We start from the raw sequence: 22,114 nt of genomic DNA, 5'->3' as shown, positions 1-22,114 counted from the left end.
GAAGGAGATCTGGAATAACTTGAAATGCTACCTGAAATAAGGATTCTTCTGATGTTACTAGATTTATTTTAATATGTCACTGCTGATATAAATAAAATCTTACCTACTTAATTTTTGCTACATCAGATCAGACTGCTGCTGCTGCTATTAAGAAATATTCCAGGCATTTGTAAACTGAAGTTTATAAGAATGCTTTGAATATGAAAATTAGTACATAGCCCATTGAATTTGAAAACAAATAACTTTTATTCTACTAAAGGACAAGTGACCTGCAAGCCTTCATGGCAGCAAGTTCAGAATATGTTAAGAATCATTCTCCCATTTATTTGTACAAGATGTGATAGTAATTATAGCAGTTTGAAATGCATTTAGTTTAAAAGACATCCTGATATCATTGGGAAGCTAGGGTTTGGGGGTTTTCTCCTCCCACCTCTAGTCTATATTGAGAAATCTTTCGTTGGCTGAGGGCTAGACATAATCTTCAAACACCTTTGACCTGCAACAGTGCAGGTTGTGGTGCTTTCCAACTATACATTAGAAATCCAGTGGCTGGAGTAACAGAAAAAATTTGATTACACCAGAGTCCCTTCTCATTTTTGTGAACTGTCATTTATCAAAAAAAAAACATTACCTTGTCCCAACCAGTTACTAAGTTTTACTTTCGCTGATGACTCTCATGTTTTACTACTTATTAGCCACATTATCTTGAACTTTCCTGTAGTAAATGAAAGCAAGCTACATCAGCATGCTCTGTATCATTCCTGCAGATTGAGCTTAAAGATAATTACTGTGGTTGGCCCCATCACACTGTTTCTTAGCATTTAAATGCTGTTGTAGAACATTAATTTTCCTATACTATGATGTGTCTAAGCTACATGAAATATCTGCATTCCTTAATGCCAGTATAGTGCACTGGATGTTGGATATAAACAACTGTAAATGTGTTGCTTATCCACTTACTGAGTGTGGTAAGACCAAAAGTAATCATACATTCCTTTTCAACACAATCTGCAATAACTGATATATATACATACATATGTATGTACCTGTGTGTAAATTTTTTTGTGTATAAACCACCTGCACCAAAGAAAATGAACAATCATACAGAAGTACTGCAAGAGTGACCACTGCCTCTAAAAATCACTTCAAAGCTAATTAAACAGAACAAAATGAAACCAAACCAAATAATGTTTGAGTGTGAATAGCTCAAAGCTCAAATACTAATTTAGAGTGTTTTCTGACTTGGTCCATTTTTTTTTTCAAGAAGAAGGAGCCAATTAAGTTACTTGCTTCTAAAATACTATCAAGAGTAAGACTTCTATGTGAAACTGATTACTAGCTAGTATTTCAGACATAACTGGCATTAATTGAAAGAGGTTTGTGTTTTGCTTTGCATATTAATTTTTGTTTATTTTGACTGCTATTTTGTAACATAGGTTTGTATTAAAGGTTCTTAAATACTAGTAAAGGAGAAGTTTTCATATGCTACTACTTGAGCTGTCTAAATCTAGGCATCCAGGCTCCCTCTATAGTCAGCAGAGAGAGATGAGCAGCTTAAAGAAACATTCATCTCACACTGAGGAAAGTATTTTGGAAATGACCAGATGTCTGTGACTGCTTTAAGTGGATAAAACTTGATAGCTAAAGTTATGAGAAATTAATTACAGTTTTGTGACTGACTTTTGCTGCCAGCCAATCTGTTGCAAGTAGTCACGGATGTAAGTTCTTCATATTTTTAGTATCTTTTTTTTAGTACAGCGTTCAAATTGTATTAAGTGATTTTCATAAAAGCACTAAATGATTTAGTGCCAGGTATTTAAACAGTTGTGGGATTCTCCTCACCTCATTAGAGCTTGAACAATGTGATTTATCAGGCAGTGCTTGATACCTGTTGTATAAAGGGAGCCTTGGTGACTAGTTAAAATGTAGGTGTTTACTACATCTACTGTTTGAAAAAAAACTTCCATTTTCTTGCTAAGAGCACAGGTCTAAGGTTTTGTTTGTTCTGAACTAGCTGGCAAAACCAGCATTTCCTTCGTTTATCACTGACTTGGAGGACAGATATAATACAGTCTTGGTAAGTGAATAAAGAGCAATTGCTTTCCTTTATAAATTAGAATTGTGATATTTTAAATATTTTGAAGTACTAAGTTATTTGCAACTGTGTAAAAATTGCATGTTTATGTTGTGAAGAACAGTCAGTAGTTTCTGTAAAAAAATATATAATACATAGCTGCATTAAGCAAGTTTAATTGTCTCTGGATATTGCTGATCATGTTATACTGGCAGCCCTTTAACAATGGGCAAGCCATGTGGGCAAATATTTGATATCAATAAAATATTAAAAATAAGACTTGATAATTGTAGTTTGGAATATCCTTGCTTTTTTAATTAGACAGCTTTTTTGAAACTAGTTATTGTGTCTGGGCTATTTCAGATGCTTTTGATTGTTTTGATGTTTAAAGACATTCTACTTTCTGTTTAAAAAGTAAACATAATCCTTGAATTTTTATGAACATTTTTTGAGGTAACTATCTCTGTTTAGAAATTATTAAACTGCATTTCAATTTTAGATTTCAGGAAAGCTAAGATTACTATTTAAAGACATTTTTATAGGATACTTAAAATGAAATCAAAGGAGCTAAGTATTTCTGTAGATGGAGCCTTGGTGGAGGTTCTGTCAACTGTAAAACCTTCTGGATATACTGTCCGGTTGTTGTAACTCCTCATGCAGTAAGACAAGCAACCTTAAAGTGAATTTCCTATAAGAGATTTTCAGGTAAGTATCAATCTTCAATGCACAAATAGGATTTGTGAAGCATGGAACAAAAGCTAGACTTAGTAATAGACTAACACACTTTTCCAAGAATAATGATATCATGCTTACTTCATTTTTCTTCAAACACATGTTATGCTTGTTAAAAATAGGGTGGCATTCTGAACTCAAACTTCTTGGTGTTTTTCCTAAATTGACTTTAGCCATTACGTAGAAAAGTGTGCTCCTCTAAACCCAAAATGATCTGGCTGGAAAAATCTTTGCATTTTCACTTTGGTGGTTCTGGTAAACAGTTCATAAAAACATATGCAACATAACTGATCAGAATCTGCTGCCAAGGATGTGACAGCTTAATACACTAAAAAGAAAATATATTATGAAACTTTTGTTTATGTTTGTTCTGAGACTGTTGCCACCAATCCAGGCTAAAGGGTTCCCCTGCTTATCACTGGTCAGCCTTACAGGATAGTGAAAAGCACTGCTTTTACCTTTTACTTTGTTTTTTCGTACCTTCAATCCTCATGAAAACTGAACCTCTTATGAAAAGTTTCTAACAATGACTTATTTCCATTTCATTTTTTTAATTGTTCAGTCACACCTAGAGGAGGTCCATTAAGGTGAGAATGACTTCAGTTCACAGGCTGCAAGGGGTGAACCAACTGCTGTACTGAACAACTTTAAATACAATTTTAATGCTGCTTTTTTTGTATTTTGAAGAAAATTTTTTTTTTCTAGAATACCTTCCATTGGTTTTAGGTGAGTAAAAGCCAGGACAGAGTCTAAACTAGATCAGAATGGAAAGTATAGGAGAGATTAATTGAAGTTCACCCTGAACAGGTGCTGCTGTTTAGTGCTATGGAGATCACAGCAAGTGAGACTGGACAGCAGATTTATTTCTGCTGATCAAAGTGAATGAATTAAATGTACACAGAAAATTATTTGAAATAAAAGACTGCTTGTAAGCCTAGTCTCCATAAATGCAGACTTTTTAATGAGTACATGGAGAGTTTGCCCTCTCAAGTTAAAACAAAACAGTAATGCTGATTCAGGTCCTGTGGAAACCAAATTCTTAAAACCTTAATGGTTGCTATTTTATTTTTTAGTGTCCTGCCTTCCATCTAGTTTTGTTACCTGTTAGGAAGCTGCATTTATCTCCAGCTTCCTGTTTCCAGCTTTGACACCTCTAGTACATGATTATTATATAGTTCAGTGGTGTTCATTGAAAAGCCATATGTGTCATGTTTTGTCTTGGTGTACTTACCTTTAATGAAAGTGTGCCAAGACAGTTGTTTCATAACGTCCTGCATACCATCTCAGGAGCATGCAATAGTTCTGATAAATTGAGGGGTCATTACCAAGCATCACGTCACTGTGTTGTTATGAATGACAGAATTATGGCTGCACAGACTTAATAATGTACATGGGCTAAGCTTATATTTCAGATCTTAAATTTTCCCTCTGGAATTATCCACCCCTACTGCAATAATAAAACATTACAGATTATAAATCATACGAAAGAAAGTTGTTGCAAGAATGTAGAAAGACTGTATTTTTCTAGAAAAACTAATAAATGTTTGTAGATAGTACCATGATGTAAAATGTGTTTTAAGGATATGATATAATCTAATCTGGTTTACATTTTTCCTTGGAATAGTTAGTTGTTGGAATTGTTCCCTAGTTGTGTGTTCTTGCTCTCTTAGTTATTGCTATGTAGTTGAGTACGTATTTTTCATTTTCAAGTGTGACATGAGAGAATATATTATTCAGATTTATTTTTTATTTATGGTTTAGTGATCATTGTAATACATAAGAAATCAAATTATTAAAGGATTTCCTTTTAGAAATATGTAACATTTTTACATGGTTTGCTGCCTTGTACTGCTGAGTGTTTGAAGGCAGTTAACTACAAATGTAACTAATATGCAAGATACTTTTTTTTATATTTACAAACTTTATTCTCTCTAGGCCAAGGTGTATGTAGTCTTTAAGAGTGATTTGTAGAAAAGTAATTGAAATATTTTAAACTTGTGCACACATTTGCTGAAGTCACTATACAAATATTAAAGCAGCTAGGACATATGCCATTTTTGAGAAATCATATGGTAAGTTAAGACTAAAATTACACCAGTCTTTAGCCCTCTTACCTGTATTTTTGGTTAACTGTGCATCATTTTTCCACTTTTTTTGTAAGTAATGTAAAAATTTCTGGCCTATTAACAAAGACACCTTTAACCATGAAAAAGAAAAAAAAAAGCTGTAGTTTGCTCGTAGAGTGCTCCTTTAGCAATGGAGTTTTTGAAGGTGCATCTTGAGGTGGTGGTACTATGGCAAGTCTTCACTGCAGTTAGAACTATCTTTTCTTATTTCACTTTCTTAGTAAATAACTTTGTCAGCATTACTACATCTGTGCCAGACTTTAGCTCTTGTGGTAGTTTATAGTTTATCCAACCTAGCTAGGCTGAAAAATTGGTAAGATTTGACTCAGATATGTCAGTTTTCCGCCTTTGGAACTCAAGATTTTCATGCCTCCAGCATGTGAAATATACCTTTTTGGTATGTACACCTGAAGAGAGTTTAGCTGTAGTTTAAAGTGCAGGATACCTGATCTGTTGCATCTTTGACTCTAAAATTTGTTTCAACCAAGAATGTTTTATTTTTGCTGTGATCAAATATGTTACTCTGGAATAAGATCTATTTCCATGCTAAAAAGGCACATTTTATGGTTTTTATGGGTAGAAGATGGTACATTTTAGTTTGCTTTGGGCAGAAGAACCATTTTTGTTTGTCTCTGTAGGATACTTTTCAACTAGTGAAAGTTTTATCCCCAGCCAAACACAGGTTTCTAAAGTGGGCTACTTAAGTTACTCATCAGTAGTAGTGCTCTCCTGAGAATATGCTGCTTTGGAAAGGCCTTTTTGTTTTTGGAGTGGATTTCTTTTGTTTCAAGTTTAATGTTCTTCAGACTTTAGGCGTTTATCCTTCCTAATAACTGTACCAACCAGTAGGTTCCTATCATGAATTGCTGGCAGCAGCTTGGTTCTGCAGGGCAAGGTTTATAATTACTAGCTATAGCTGAAAATGCTTACCCTTCTCACACTAAGGAGCCAAGCTATTGCTAGCAATTAAAGGTAGTTAGCTGCTCCCTCCCTCATGTAAACACTGTCAACCAGTAATTGCTACTGCTTCGTGCTTTTTTCCCTGGAGGAATTGAGCTCTTCCAGTAACACTTGGTAATAATTTGGGTTTTGTGGGGGTTTTTGTTGTTTTTTTCTTTTTAGTTTCTCTGAGATTTTACTGATTGCATTTTAACCTTTTCCATTTAAAAGAATTGTGATGATTTTGATCTCTTACAATTCAGTTTGGCTTGTAACCATATTTGGAATGACAGCTAGTTTTAGAAGTACTTGATAAAGGATTATCAAGTATGTAATTCTTAAACTTCTCTGCCTCAGAAAAAGTTCATTATGTTGAACTATGCCTTCATCTGAACAGGTTTTTTACCTCATAGAAAGACTTCAGAGAAGGCAAAAAGGCAGTTGTTTTTGTAAGTATCTAAGAGAAATTGCCCCCGTGCATAAAAGTTGGGTTTCTTAGTCCCGATTGTCATGACTCTTTGTTTTAGGAAGATATATTTATGAGTTCAGATATATGAGTTCTTAAGCACTGTTGTGTGTTGCTTTATTTGCTGCTCTGTGCAGAGATCAGGGATGTAGCAGAGTTGATACACTTATTCAAGCTGCTCACCTTCTGTTGAATCTCTGTTCTTGGCAGATACTGTTTTCTGATTTCTTTAAACTCAGATTGCATTTTTAAGTCAGATACCACTTTGCTCATTGAAAACAAGTGTAATTTAGAATGTCTTTGGTCCAAATAGACTAAAATTTATTTCCAGATGTAAATACTGTTTATTCCATCTTCTGATGTCTGTCTAAACAATGAAATCCTGACCTAGTAATCCCCTGATGATGTTTTATAGTAGATAATGAAAGTAAAATTTTACTTTAGTCCCACCCATTTTTTAATTTCATTTTTTCATACCAGTAGGCCAAGAACTACTGGTATATGAGTTGCCTGGAATCTGAATCTCATTGGAACCAAAATAGCCTTCCTCCACATTGGCTCAGTTCCTCTTTTGTTTTGGTTCTCCTTTTCAAAATATTTATAAACCAACTGTTATTATGGAGGATTAAAAGAGCTCTTTATGAATGGAAACGTGTTCGGACACTGGGTTCTAGTCCAGTAGTCTGAGGCAGACTGTACCACTGCTCTTGGTAGAACATGGAAAGAGATGGGAAAGCTTTCAGGAAAACTGTTACTCTTCATTATGTTATTTCCAGTAGTCAACCTAAGAAAGATACATGCTGCATTCAAATCCTGCCCTGAAGTCCAACCTGACTTGTATGGGTAGCTTCTTAGACCTTGGAGCTTTGCAGTTTGGAATATTGGTAGTCTTTCTGATTTACTGAGATAAACTGCCCAATAGCTGAGAGTTTGTCCAGATAAACAACCAGTATTTAGATTTACTGTGATTGGGTTTGCATTTGAATTACAGGAAGACTTTGTGTTACTCATCACACAGTTTACCAGATTTCTAACTGGTATGGAAAAATTCAGTCTTATTTATTGTTATTAAGATTGGTTAACTCCTCCATGGAATTTATTGCCTTTAGTAGTTCATAATCGATGATGGTATCCTTGGGGGGTTTCTGTTGTTTTGTTTGTGTAGGTTTTTTGGGAAGAGGAGGAAGGATTTATTTGTTTGTTTGTTTGCCTGGGTTTTTTAGGCAAATGAGCTACTATTGACTCTACTCAGTTTTAATTCTTTCCAAAGCTTTCACTCCAAAAGGCTTCAGAAAAGCAGAGGAGGACATCTGTTGAGGTTTTGGTTTTGCAACCATTTTATGGCCGTTTTGTCCTGTGTTTTACAAATGGTTTGTGTGTGAGTGGGGAATCTTATACGAGTAGATTCTTTCCTTGTTTCCTGAGAAATAACTTTTAAAATGTGTATGAAGGTATACATTACTAAGATTTCTAGGGTGCCAGGTGAAGTAGATATCTGAATAAAGGTAAGTTAAGCTTTGGTTACTTAGATTGGTCTATGTCCAGATGATGATAGTTACACTTTCACATAAAAAAAGCCTGAGCAAAACCCACAGCAGAAGAAAACCAGACCAACTCCTGAAATTTGGTCCAGTTGTTGATAGTTGATACAAAAGGTCCTGGTGTAAATATGCATAGATGTTAAAATATTTCTTCTGGTGCTATTTACTGTCTAGGTAGGTACACATAGGTTTAAAAGCATAGAGAAATCTGGAAAATTTCTTTTGAAAACTTAACCTGTTTGAAAGTATTTAACGTATTTTTCTTTACAGTGTGCCTTTTAAATTTAATGTTCATATAAATAGTTTTATTTGTAGAGATCATTGCCAATGTAATAGAAATGTCGCTGTTGTTGAGGTGCAAATAACTCCTGCATGTTCACTTCCTCAGATGTGTTTTATTCTCTCAATTTCAAGGCAATGCATTTCTCGTGGTAATTCTTGTCTGTTTTCACTTAAGACAGTAGCTGAAGTTATTATTTCAAATATGAAGCTGAGCAGAAAGGTTTTTCTCAGACTTCTGCTGTAATTGGCTACTCAGTTCTATCTGATTTTTTTCAAACTAATCTTCAGGAGTCATGGCAAATTTGAATTTAAAATTTATTTTATAGGAATTTCAAGGGAGGTGTTCACTATTATGATGTGATTGAAGGTATCTATTTGAAAATATGGATTTTTCCCTATTTTTAAACAATTCTTCACTTATGCAGAATTCCCCAATTTATATGCATATTTCAGTGGCTGACTTGTGATGGATGGTTTTGCTTACAAATAATTAGTAGTCCCTGAAGTTTATTTTCATATTGGTATGGCCTTTTTTGTTTTTTTTTTTTTTTTTTAAATATTGTGTATTATAATCAAATAGTCAGGATTGAAAGGAAACAGTCTCAGATAAATTTTACTTGCAAATTGTTTCCTATTCCACCAATCCAAAAATCATATCACTGTGTAATACCTATTTTTAGTGTAGCTTTAGATGAGGGTTGTTAGGAGTGGCCTGGTTTCTCTCCTTCTTTTTCATAGCCCAGGAAGTATCGACTGGGAATGCTGGATGAGAGGATAGTTCCGGTGGGATCAAAAGCAAGAAAATCAAAGAACCCTATTGGCTGTCTGGCTGACAGGTGTAAAACAGGAGTACCCATCAATATGGTTTGGTGGAACAGAGTCACAGAAAACAATTTACAGGTAAAATTATTTTTTACTAGTCACTTTTTCAGTATTTTGGATGCTTTATTTTAAATTTTGGAAAATGTTAGCAGCAGTTACTCTGCGTAGGAGAGTATTATTTTACAAAATAGGCATAGCAACCCTCCAGGAGAGTGAGTTGGAGATGTTTTATTTTCTTCACCCATTGCTGAGCTATTTACTTTATTTGATTTTGTAATAGTCTGAGGAAAATGAGCAAAAGCAATCATGAAATGTATTCTAAAGGCAAACAAACACAACCTTTTATTTTAATTCTCATGTGAGGAAGGTTTCTACTGGTAAAATTAGTGATCTTTGTTAAAATGATTGACACTTAATGCAAATAGATGCCTTCAGTACAGAATTTGAAGCTGTAATCACCATGATCAGGAAGTGGAAATTCTTAATTTTTATGTTGGGGTAGTTTATACTTCTCAACTTGTTTGAGAAATATATTAAACTCTATTTAACTTTATTCCTGAATCATCTTCAGCTCTGTAAGAAGGGAGTGGTACAGCTGGATTTGAATATCTCTTTACAGAATTAGCAGGTAGTCCTTGGAATAATAATGAAGGATAATTCTAGTCTAGGATGAATCTGCTTCTTATCTCTTAAAATGGAGTTTAGATGAAAATTACTACGGTGGTGGGAACTGCAGCATTGTTGCTAATATTGTTTCTACTTGTGTAGTGCTTTTTGATTTCTCAGGGATTGTTAGTTTTCCTGTGAGGGTTATGTTATTTTTTGATTTTTTTCTAAATGAAGGGATGGGTAAATTGACAACAGATTTATGCCTAGAGTTTGTGGCACCTTAAGATTTTCTTTCAGTTCACTGAATTTCTGCCATGTAAGGGCCAACGTGAAGCTCCTGCAAGAGCCTTTACAAAGCTGTACTAGTTTTGCATTACTTGATGTTTGGATATCTCTGTTCCTGAAATGGGGAGTCATGGACAGTGTGATGTAGGCAAACTGATACTACACTGTTTAGGGATATTTGGGCTTCCAGTCTGTCTTGTCCCTTCTGCTTCTGGGGAAGCAGCACAGTCACTGATGGAGAAAAGAAAGGAAACATTGGTATAAGGACCATAAGGACCAGGTAAGGTTTTGGTAGAGTTATGGGAGCCTGTGAAGCAGTACTGTTCCAAAGGGAGAGAAGAGTGACAAACCAAACTTATCATATATATCTAATAGTAAATGTAAACCATAAGTAATAAACAGTTCTGAGAAGAGAGAAGCAGAAAATTGGTCTCTGTTTTCCAGGGGGACACTAAAGGGCAAGAAGAGCCCCCTTTGTACTTCTGTCTTCTATTGTTTTCTCTGCTATACAGTGGCACAGCAAATGCTGTTGTTAATCTGCTCTGTTTAGAGTAGGAGCAAAAAATGCTTCCAGAGGCTGGAGAGTCAGTAGCCTAAAACCTGAAGCCTCTTGCCAGGACCAGTTGTCTTCTCAGTACCTGTGCACTCTGAAGTAGTGTTCAAAGTGTGGCAAAGAGAAGGAAGCTCAAGGTCCCCTAGCATTCTGAGGTTTAGCAGCATTTGGGATTGCTTGGGATTGGCTGGAGACCAGATAGCTTTTGAAGGGTGCAATTCCAAGCTCCTTTATTGTGCCAGAATCCCAACCATGTAATTTAAACTATGTGCAGTTAAGATTTTGTATTTCATGATGCAATTGCATAGCTTTCCATAGAGATGTGGACTTGAAAAAAGCATGTATATGCACATGTGGTGGAAATTTGAACAGAAGGATGTTCAACTGTAATAAATAGAACTGGAGAAGCAGGAGGGATTGCAGAGAATCTGTGGAGTCTGGCAAGACTGAAGCATGAAAGCTACTAAAACTTGCATTGTAATGTAATTTAACTGCTACTCATTCATGGCTGTGAATTTATAATCTGGGTCAGTTTTCTTTAAATATGGTGTTACACTTGCATGATTAAAAGTGAAGTCCACAGAGTGAATTGTACTTTGGGTTGTGCACTAGAAAAGCAAAAAAACCCACCAAAACTAAACAAAGTTTGTTTTATAACAAGAAAACCTACCTTAAGTTAGGAAATGTCCTGAGCTGCTATACTACCACATGATACATATTACAATAATAAATGGTAGTTTTCCTAAAATAGAAAAAAATATAAAAATATAAATAGAAAAAATAGGAAAAATAATAATAGAAATGCATTTTTAAAATATATCGCATCAGGAACATAGACTTTTAAAACTTTAATGATTTTTACAGTACTGTGAAGGATTTTTGTTAAAGAAATGTGAAAATATTCCAAATCTTTAAAAGTTTACTTTTTTAGTGAGATCTACTTGTCGATTGTAACATACCTTTGCTAATAGTTTTATTTGTCTGAGCCTGTGTTCTTATTTATAAGCAGGTAGTTCTTTAGCCAACAAATTTTACCCAGTTTTAATAAAACTGACTCTAACTCTTCTGCAAGAGCAGTAGAGCAATACAGCTAATGATGTTGCCAAATGGAAATTTACTAGAGCCTATCGTATGAGTGATGTGGAGAACAAATTCCATAGTGGGAGAGAGAGGTTTGCTTTGAAGCCCTTGGTGACCTCCAGTGTCTGCTGGGTTGCTCTGACATCACAAAATGTGTCCTTTTCCTGATGTCATAGTTAACAAGAAATTCTGGAAATGAAGGGATTGCAGCGATGCTCTGTGAAGTGACGCTTTTCATACAGAAAATCTGCCCGTTAAAAAACAACAACAAAGAAACCCCAAAACCCAACAACAACAAAATAGCAACACAAAACCCAGAGATGACTTTTGCATATTTTTGTATTCCTAAGAGATATCATGAATACTATGTCAAAAATAGACTGGTAGAAGACTGTCCTGCTTTATAATGTGGGTTTAGTTTAGTGGTGGTTTTCTGTAACCATTACGCAGTTATGTAATTTGGGATGTCAGAAGAGATCAGTGTGAATTTGGAGGAGAAGGAGAACATAAAAAAAGAGCAAAAAGGCTTGTATCCAGTTTCTAGCATGGTAAGTGCATTGTCACATCCTTCTGAAATCAAATGAGATTGGCCTACTTTTTGTGTTAGATAGCTTGCTTGGGGCTTCAGCTGGATGTGGGACCAGAGCTGAAACTGATGAGGTGGCTCTGCTGCTGTGCAGCTCTGTGTTGTGTTGGGAAATGCTGAAGGGGAAATGAGAGAGAGGGAAAAGGGTGGTTTTCAGTATTCCTGTGGGTTCCCTGCATGACTTTCCAAAAGCTCTGTAACTTGTGTGTCCCTGTGTTACAGAATAATTCTGTACTTAATGGCAGTTTGAGGATCCATTAGTGCAGCAGTGGGGCCTTAGAAGATTATTGCTGAGAATTGTAAAGACAAATCATATGTATTGAAATTGATAGCTGATGAAACAGGAATTTTGATTTTATTTCTGAATTACAGAAGTCTGTTGGTGCGTGCAACTCTTCAACATACAGTAATGCTGCATGATGCTGTGTAGTCCTTGCAGTGATGGTCTTCCTCTTGGCTCCTTGGCTTGCTCTTTGCTTTCATCTGCACCTTCTTTTAAAGAGCCCTGAATTTTTTTTTTCTTGTGGTATTCACAAAATACTTTGTTTCTTCCCCTCCATGCTGTATTCTATTTTTTTCTTTTCTTTATTTTGTTTTCTTTTATACCTTTAAAAGCAAAAAAGCCACCAGACAAACTCTGGTGGCACAAGTAAGTTAATAAATAGTCCTCCTCTGCTTTACTTCTTTTGTAGATCCATCCTTACTAATTACATCATGATTAAATTCAGCCTTCATCTGGTCTGTATTTATGTGTGTTTGATAAAGTTGTTTGCACTCTGATGTACAGAAGTGTAGAATTTTGTTATGTATGTGAAGCTGGATAGACTTAGTTTTGTCATCTGTCTTCGGAAGTTTCTTTGTCAAGCTGACTGAAGAGGTTCTGCTCTTTGAGACAGCACAGATATAAAGAATCTCAAAATAGGATATTTTGGTGAAATTTTGTATATGCCTTTCTATAGGACATTTGCATTTGAAACTGAAAATACAGACTTAATGCAGGCAGTGCTAACAGGCATTGTTTATTGCTTGGGGTTTAGAAAGTATGTTTGCTGCTTTTTAACATCACAGTATGTAGATTATTTTAATTCTTATAAAAAAATTTTTTTTTTAATCAACTTTATTTTGGGAAGTTTGGTAATATTCTAATGGAAAAGTTATATGAATACCCATACATAACAAAATATGGATTCTAAAGCATAGTTCCCATTTAAACGGATTTGCAAGCTTACCATTGATCCAAATGTAAAACTAACACCGGAATTTACACTTTATGAGTTGGATTTTTTTTTTTGAGGCCAAGAACATAATATTTTTAATCATTGGCTGTTAAGAATGTGGCTTCCTAATTCTAGCATATTTGCATGGTGGTTGCTGCGGAATTAGTTATTTACAAAGACTGAAAAATAATTAAAATATTAAATATTACAGAACTAATAGTAATATTACACTCTCTCAGTTCAGTCATTTATTCTGGCCTAATTATTTTAATTATTTTGTTGGAAGAAAAGTGAATGCAGGAAAATTAATGTTTTACTTCAGATAAAAACTTCTGTGCTTTTGAAAACATTTTCAGAACTGCAGCTTCAGACAGATGTAAGGAATTTAAACGTGGCTTGGGGCTAAAGCTTCAAGTTGTCTGACAGTATTTGCTAGTTTTGACCACAAATTACTGAAATTTGTTATAATTCGTTGATTAGCTTATTCTGGCTGGTGACTGTGAAGCCTTGGTAATTTTCTGTATTTAGAAAACAGCTTGAAGATGGAAAGATCTTTTAAAATTGTAACCAAAATTTGAATCACTTTTTTTACCAATGAGGAAAGTCTTGGATTACATCTTCATGTTTGTAGCATCACAGAGAAGTAAAAAAGGCTTTCATAGTGAAGGGTCTGTCTTTGCAAATCAAAGCTGTTATCTCATATACAATGTTTTGGTCAAAGTTATGCAATAGAAATTTAATCTTAGCAGGCTTTGATTCTGATACTGACTTGTGACATCAAAAAATGGAACCTGACCCATTGCTGTTCGTAATTCTACAGCATAAACCAGGTCAACTCTAGCAGGTTCCTGGTTTTGACTCCTTTCACTTGTATAAACTAAAACACCTACTTGTTAAAATGGAGCTCTTTTTTTAAAGTGAAGCTGCATTTCAAAATTTTGATGGTTATAAATAACTTTTAGAGATGAAGACTTTCGTTACCAAAATAACTTTTAGGTCCAAAACTGCTCTATGAAAACTTGCAGAATGCATTTAGAAATAAGAAGCATCACTGTGCTGTAGGAGTTGTTTGTAGGTAAAAGTAGTAAGAGTTTAGCCAGGATGGTATGGATGGGATTTTGTGAACTCTCTCAGTTGCTGTAGAAAATGCTGAAGTTATCTTCCTGAAGGTGTGTTTCCTTCCACTTGCATGCTTCAAAACTAATGCCATGTCCTTCCTTTGTCGCCTGGTTGACACAATATTTAGGTGTGGAGGAGCTGTGCATGTGTCATGGCTAGTTTTAACAGTGGGAAAATGTGGATCTTGTAGTTCTTTGAAATTGTGCTTTTAGCAAGATGTTACCAGTTCTGTTCCATGCTCTCACAGTTGTTTGACTTTTGAGCTCTATCATTATTTGGAGAAATTTGTCTCAACTCTTTACCACCTCTGTCATTTTCTCCAGTTTCTGTGCAGTTTTGGCTGAAGGGTTACATGTCAGATTTTATCTAGAGGAACACTGTTCTCATAGTTATTCATGTACCTAAATTCAGATAAGTCCAGAATATTACCTTTTGAGTTTAAACGTGTCAGTTATACATTTCCAGTTTGTATAATGCAGCTTACCATTTGTTTTGCTATGTTACTGTGTATCTTAGCAAGTTTTCCTTAACTGTGATTAAAGAGTTTTAAAATTCTTATGAGCTTTTTACCCACGTAAATCTGTTATACTTCACCAATCTGCATATTTGGTTCCTTGAAAATTCAGAAACATGCACATGTAAGATGACAAAGAAGGTGGTGAAGATTAAATCATTAGGTGGTTAGTGGTTAAAATTTACTGTGTCATTAAAGGTAGAATATTCATACTATTTCTTTTTTAAACTGTGCATCCTCTTTAATTGTACAACTGTTAGAATCTTCTTTTTCAGTGCTTTGAAATACATGGTAGAAATATTCAAATAAAGGTCCAAGAAACAAATTAACAGAAAAGAAGACATTTCAAAAACTTTTCTTCCCTAAGTTGATGTTCGCACTTCTTTTATAATTTGGCACTAACTTACTTTCTCTGCTGCCACTTTACTTTTATTGGTAAAAATTAATGTTGGTAATTTAACTAATAGCTGACATACTTGGTCATTTTAGAACTGCCTAAACCCAAAGGGGTCCAATATAATTTTCTTTAAAGAAACATCATGGGTTATCTTAATAGTATCCCTTGTTTTTTGGGATTGTTTATTTATATGCTGTCTTATTTTACCTTATTTGTTTAGACACTTTTGAGAAGTACTCTGAAGATTTCTTAGTAAACTAAACTGTCATTTAATAATCAAGCTTTTCAGAGTGTTCATGTAATAATTGGTTTTATTTCTTGGCTTAATTTGTTTTTTCTACTGCTATTGTAATTTGTAATCGGCTGTCTAATAATAAGCCTTTTGAGCTCAAACTGGGATGTTCTTTTTCTAACCCTCTCTCCTCCAAAGCAAACAAAAAGCTCTCCTCACAATGAACATCACCACACCAAAATACAAAACCGACTCCATAGATTTTAATAGAATTTAGAAGCTGATTATGCGCTGTATTTTCTGTGCTAACAAATAGTGGATGTTTGACCATCACTCTACTTCTATTTTTTTCTGTGGTACCAAATTAAACCTCATTACTAAACGTGCTGCATAAATGAAATAGGTAATTAAAACAGAAGTTCACAGAAACCCTGAACTTAAAAGTCCATTTGAAATAGAGGCAGGGATGGCTTCTTTAGGAGGAATAATATTTGCTCCATTAATTTGAAAGAGCTAGTTAGTTTGAGGTGAAATCTCTAAAGTCACGGAGGAACAATCCATGCAGCTGTGGCAAAGCTTTCTCAGTGTCAAGCCTCTTCTCTGACTTTGTACTGTAAATGCTTATGGAAAACCTTTTGCAGAGTGTTTGTATGAACTCGTATACCAGCTATTCATATGGAAAGCCTTGCTTATACTACTTTAGACATGAGCCAGAAGTATGTTTCAATTTGTTCGTGCTAAACAGCTTTCGGTATTCTTAGTTCTTGTCAGCATGCTGTACGTACCTTAAAAACATCCCCTGCACTCAATAGGTTTGCCTAGGAAGCTTTTTCTACCAAGTAGGCACTGTTCATCCCTTCTCATTTGAAATAAAAATTTAATTTATCTTGTTTTTTTGGTTTTTTTTTAACAGACACCAAATCCTTCTGCAAGTGAGTTTATTCCTAAAGGAGGATCAACCTCTAGGCTGAGTAATGTATCCCAGTCAAGTATGTCTGCCTTCTCTCAAGCCTTGTTCTCTCACCCCTCTATGGGAAGTCCTGCTACTGCTGGGCTAGCACCAGGTAAGTTGAGAGTAATGATCTGTAGTACAGTGGCTTCTTTTGTCTAACACAACCCTATATAGATCAGATTTATCGAGTATAAATGTAGCCACCTCCTCCTTTAGCTCTTAATTTTAAGACAATCTTCAAAAAGTAGAGGAACTTTGGGTTTATCTTCCAGTAGCATGGAAATCACATTGCAGGCTGTGAAGTCTGTTCAGCCACAGCAGCACTGAAATTAACAGCCTGACTTACTCAGCTCTTTCTGGGGAGACAGGGTGCTGAGTTACACGTACTGTTTTCTATGTGGTCCTTGCCAGAGCAGTACCATAGTCTACAGTGAATGTTCTCAGACTACCATACCCTAATCTGCTCTTTTGATTTGTTTCTACACTATGTAATCTAGAATTAATGATTTTCAATATTAATTGAAATTGAATTATTAATTCAATATTAATTGAATTATTAATTCAATATTAAGTATATATGAGGACTTAGAAATTTGGATTAAAACCGAAAAGCTAAAGACAAGTTTATTCTAAAATAACTTACCTTGTGAAATAATGTTAATTTTTATTGTATCTGTCATATTAAGGACAATTTATGTTCATTTCCTGCATTTAAAACTCTTACTGAAATGTGTTCCATACAGTATAATCAAGTGACAGATTTTTTTTTTTTACTTTTAAAAAGTTCGAGCCCTTCATGCATCTTTTAATCTTCTGATCTTAAAAAAGTTAATTCTACTACTTTCATTTGAATAAAGAGTTTTAATATATAGCCATCAGCAGATCTGGATATTACACACTGCAGATTCTTTACCGAGTTTCTGTATGTACTCAAACCTTTCGCAGTCTCTGGTGGCTGACAAGAAGCATTAGGTAGCTGCCGAAGGGCAGAGGGACAAATGCTGTAAATTATTTTTTAAACCAGTATTGGCAATAAGCATTTATCAAATTGAACTTCAGTCTTCCTAATGCCAGGGAATCAATCTCAGTGCCAGTGTGAAAGAAACCAGCCCTTAACTTGCATGTAAGAGCTGTCAGAACAGGCTAGGAAAGTGATTAATGCTTCTGCTGACCAAATGAACGTGTTGTGGTACTGTGTCTGATTGATACTATATTGTGCTGTACCGTCTTATTGGAAAACTGTTGTGTTTATATGCCTCTCAGCCTTGTCACCTGGATTGAAAAGTGTATAAAGGATTAAATAGAATACAGTAAAATGATCTGCTTTTGGAAAGTGTCCAGTGGGGTCTCAGAGGGATCCTTCACAGTCCAATTTCTTTACTATCTGTAAGTAATACTTGAAAGGATAAGTAACACTGAAAGAAGTTCACCAACAATTTGAGCTCCTAGAAATATAGATACCAATGCTGCATACTTTCTAGCTTCAAATACTATTGTTTGTTTATGGACAAGAGGGATGGGGGAGTATTCGTAAGAGCTAACTTCAGGCAAAGTTGGCTTGTTTCCCTGCTCTTCCTGTATAATTAAAAAGCAAATATAGTTCAGAGTAGGGATCTGGGTTGGGTGCTCTGAATTTCTTTAGAAGTTTTTTTTTTCTCTCACTGAGTGCAGAGTTCTCTGAACCTAAATGTCCAATGTAAATACTACTCTATTTAAATGCAACGTTAAAGCTGTCAGCGGTATACATACACAAAATCTTCTGTTACGCCAAGGTCAGTTAGGAGGTGCTCTTTCTAAAAGATTAGGCTCTTAAATAAGAAAGCAGTATTTATGTGTGGGGAAACATCACCACTTGGATCATGCTGGATAACAGAATAAAAACCAAATTTAAATATGTCCTGAAATTGTGATGAAAAAGTTTTGTTGAGATCTGTTAGTTTTCAATAAGTGAAAATAAATTCAAATGAAACCCACATAAAAAGTTTATAAGAACTTTGCTTTGAATAAAGATGTCTCGTTCCAGTTAAGGGGTGCTTACTCTCCAGTCGAATAATTTTGAGGGTCTAAGTGTTTGAGATTAAGGTTGTTTATAGTAATTTACAGGGTACTGGAGGAAATTAAGATTTCTTAAGAAATACAGAAATGTAGCAGGAATAATTTGAGTTCCATAGTTTTATTCACCCATAACGAAGTATGCAAATTATGAGAATAATCCTTTTATTTTCCCTCTTGATGATGGAAAAATGTAAGCTCTTTCACATATCTAATTTCTGAGATTTCCCTAAAGGTAGGTGGAAGTCAAAACAACTTTTCACATGTAGTACTTCATACATAACTCAATTGTCCTTTGAAAATATTTGTTCTACCTCTCTTATCAACAGTACTGCAGAAGTAATGGAAAAAAAATGACAAGTGAAACATAAAATACTTTAGTAGATAACTTGTATCTGCACCTGACATATCCATTAGGGTGTAGCGTGGAAGAAGGTTACTTTTATGTTGACACATGTTTACTTAGATAAGCACTTTCTGGCATAATCTCAGTCTTCATCTTGGTAGCTTTTAATGGAACATGGAAACGTAATAATATAAAATGCAACTTACACAAACAGTGGGAGAAAATTGTTGCATTGAAGAGCTTTGAATCAATCTCCTTCACCATCTCCAAACTCTCTTTCCAGAAACTCCACTGAATAACAGCTTCTTGTTCCTTCTCTTTCCTTGATATCAAACATACCCTATTTGTCATTTGTGTTGGAAATTTAGTTATTTGACAATCTTTAAATGGCACTTTTGCTAACAAGCTTATCTTACCCAGTTCTGTGTAGCTGTTTTAGAGTATTAATGCCATTAAAATATGCAACACAGCGTATGGAAGAAATTTATTAATGTCATTGACATGTTAAGACATCATTGCTGTGTTCAACTTGATAGAAAACAGATGTATAGCCCCCAGCATCGAAAATCTGTATTGCTTGGGTTTGTTTAAGCTACATTATAGCTAAGAAGTGATGCCTTTGTCATTGATGGAAGTGACAGCAAATTGCTGTTGCTTCTGTATTTAGTCCAAGTCAGGTTCTGAGCTTATGCAGAATTTAAGAGATTCCATTTCTGCTGACAGTCTGAACCTACAGGCTTAGGAGCCAGGAGTGCAAAGGTGTTGTGCTTATGTTTGGTTGACACATCTCCATTAGTGATGAGCTGCAAGAGTGTAGTTCTCTGAGCTTATGACGCAGTTGGAGATGGAGCACTTTCAAAGATGGTTTGAGTGGCCTAAGGCCCCAAGAGCTTGTTCCATCCTCCTGGATTGAATCAAGTGCAGAGCAGGTTCTGCAGCCACTCCATATTAATGCAAGGAAGAACGAAGGCAAAGAGAGTGTAAAATTAAAACTGAGGAGGAAGAATTGATGACTCAAATTGTTTAGGGAATGAAGGAGATTTAATTAACTTGAAAATACGCAATTGCAATTCTAATGACCTGATAGAAAGCTTACAATAAAAAGAAATATCTAATGAATTTAAGGATGCTGCCTTAAGTTCTTGAAATAATGTCATTTTATTATTTTCTTTGACTTGTCATTCCTCAGCATTTACCTAATCGTCTAGAGTATCTCTAAAGTATAGAACATTAAAGTGAAAAAATGTTAAATGCCTAATTTTTGACCTCTGAATGTGTTACAAGCCTTAGAGGTATAGGGTTATGGTTGTAAATGGGTAAATTTGTAGGCAAAACTTGGAGGTTTTTTTATGTTGTAGGCCAGCTGATTTGCATACACATGAGCTTATTGAAATCCTGCTTCACTAAGTTGTGAAGTCTCATTGAATCAAATAATTGTAGACACTGAGACATGTAGTTCATGCTTTGATACCCTTTCATCCTGTTTATCTGTATGAAGTCACAGATTCAAAATAGAGTCTAGCTTTAATTCAAATACATTGACTGTTACAAAATTTTATTAAAAGCATTAATCTCATAGAATACCTTCGAGCCCCGTTGCAAGTGAATTTCAAAGTCTACTATTTCCCTTTCTTCAGTCACAATGAAACTTCAAAAATAAGAGAAACAATGCAAGAAGTGAAAATGGAAGAATAAAGAGGGATATGAAATATGATCTCTCGTTGCCAAAAATGACAGTAGTGGCAGGAGCTCGAAATATGTGTAGGTAACCTCTACAGTCACTGTGAATCTTGTAGAAAGACCTTCAAATCCCACAGCCATTTCCATGTTGGTATGACACTGTCATAGCTGCATACCATGACCTCTCTTTAGATGTAAATGTTGTGGAGTGAAAGAAGCATTTTCTCCATGCAGTTCATCTTTTAAGATAGTATTTGACTTCTTCATGAAGTGTATTAAGATCCCCCAAGACAAGGAACGGAGAGCCACCTTTGCTAGTAGCAAAGCCTCAGGAAGGACAATTCGAAGCAGGCTTTTTGGTGTCTGTCTTAGTTCTCCTGTTGAACCCTCTCACAGGGAAAGCTTAATATTATTTATCAGGATCATTGGTACAATATTTATATATAAAGAAGCAAATCATAATTGGATTATTCAAAGCCTGTTTTTTCTTAACCCCTTAAGTGAATAGGTATTTATATAAATGGTGGTATTCAAAACAGCTTAATTCCATGAGGTGTGGTTCCATATTCACCACGTTGTTATTATTGTATATTCAGTACCATCTTTTTGCTTGAGTATGAGCCAGTAGGAATGTATTTTTTTTAATACAGCTATTTTCCTTTATTTTCATCTAATTCTATTTTGTTGTGATTTAAATATTAATATTAGTATGCTTTTAATTGGTTGAAATACTAATTGGTAATACCTGCTTGAATTTGTGCACTCAGTTATTTGCTTCCCTAAGTACTTAACTATGTATCAGTTTTGCTTAATTAAAAGTTGTGGGTTTTTTTTTTTGTGTGATATTGGAGTTTTAATATTTATTTAGATTCTACAGGATGTAGTAGTGCAAGTCTCTCAGAAGAATCTATTGCTCTCAGTATTTGTTGTCTCAGCCCGTCTTTACCCACTGCAGCATTAACAACAAAATTCTTTCAGCATGTGCAGTGTAGTGCATTTCTAGTGGTATGAAAGTGAATTGTAATCAAGCGTCTTTCATATCTCGAACTTATGCATATTGGAAAATGACAAACCTAAATGTGCTGCCCACCAGATAATTTTCATTGGACTCTCAATGTCCTTCCAAAATCAGACCTAACTGAGACTGAAAGGGCATTTGAAAGGATTTTTGCAACAGTCATCCTTTTATTTTAGTCTTGCATTAATACCTGTGCAAAGGCACTCAAGGATTTATATTTGTAACTGCTCTTTGACAGGAATAATTTTTTTTTTTATAAGTAAATCTTACAGTGGAAATCACTTGAAATTGTATCCATAAAAACCACTAGAGATCTCTTTTCTTCTGAGAAACTTGCAGTAGAAGGTCACAGTATAATTTTAGTGAGTTGCAAGTCTTCACTTTCATTTTTAAAAAATAATATTTACTGTATGCTGTCTTATACATAAAGTGTTTATTTTAAAGTAGAGAAGTCTTCAGTTAATATTTTGTCAATATATATGGAGACTGCTG

At 34.8% G+C, this 22,114-nt stretch overlaps 1 protein-coding gene across 4 annotated transcripts in view; it reads left to right on the top strand.

The window, feature by feature from the left end:
• The window catches only part of PAN3 (poly(A) specific ribonuclease subunit PAN3), an 83,767-nt gene that overhangs the window by 24,855 nt on the left and 36,798 nt on the right, over positions 1 to 22,114 (top strand). For 3 of the 4 annotated variants that reach the window (XR_003573408.1, XM_027903040.1, XM_027903041.1), the window contains exons 5-7: positions 2,015 to 2,077; positions 8,899 to 9,060; positions 16,488 to 16,638. Coding sequence is in view for 3 of the 4 variants with exons in the window: in XM_027903040.1 (XP_027758841.1) it covers positions 2,015 to 2,077; positions 8,899 to 9,060; positions 16,488 to 16,638 (376 nt within the window). In the remaining variant the exon portion in view is untranslated. The remainder of the gene's footprint in view (positions 1 to 2,014; positions 2,078 to 8,898; positions 9,061 to 16,487; positions 16,639 to 22,114) is intronic. The other variant, XM_027903042.1, reaches the window with a different exon arrangement.

This window comes from Empidonax traillii, unplaced genomic scaffold (assembly GCF_003031625.1).
Source record: "Empidonax traillii isolate 1590-97213 ecotype Southwest subspecies unplaced genomic scaffold, ASM303162v1 scaffold926:size687835, whole genome shotgun sequence".
Classification (NCBI taxonomy): Eukaryota; Metazoa; Chordata; class Aves; order Passeriformes; family Tyrannidae; genus Empidonax; species Empidonax traillii.
This window is presented reverse-complemented; position numbering and strand designations above follow the sequence as displayed.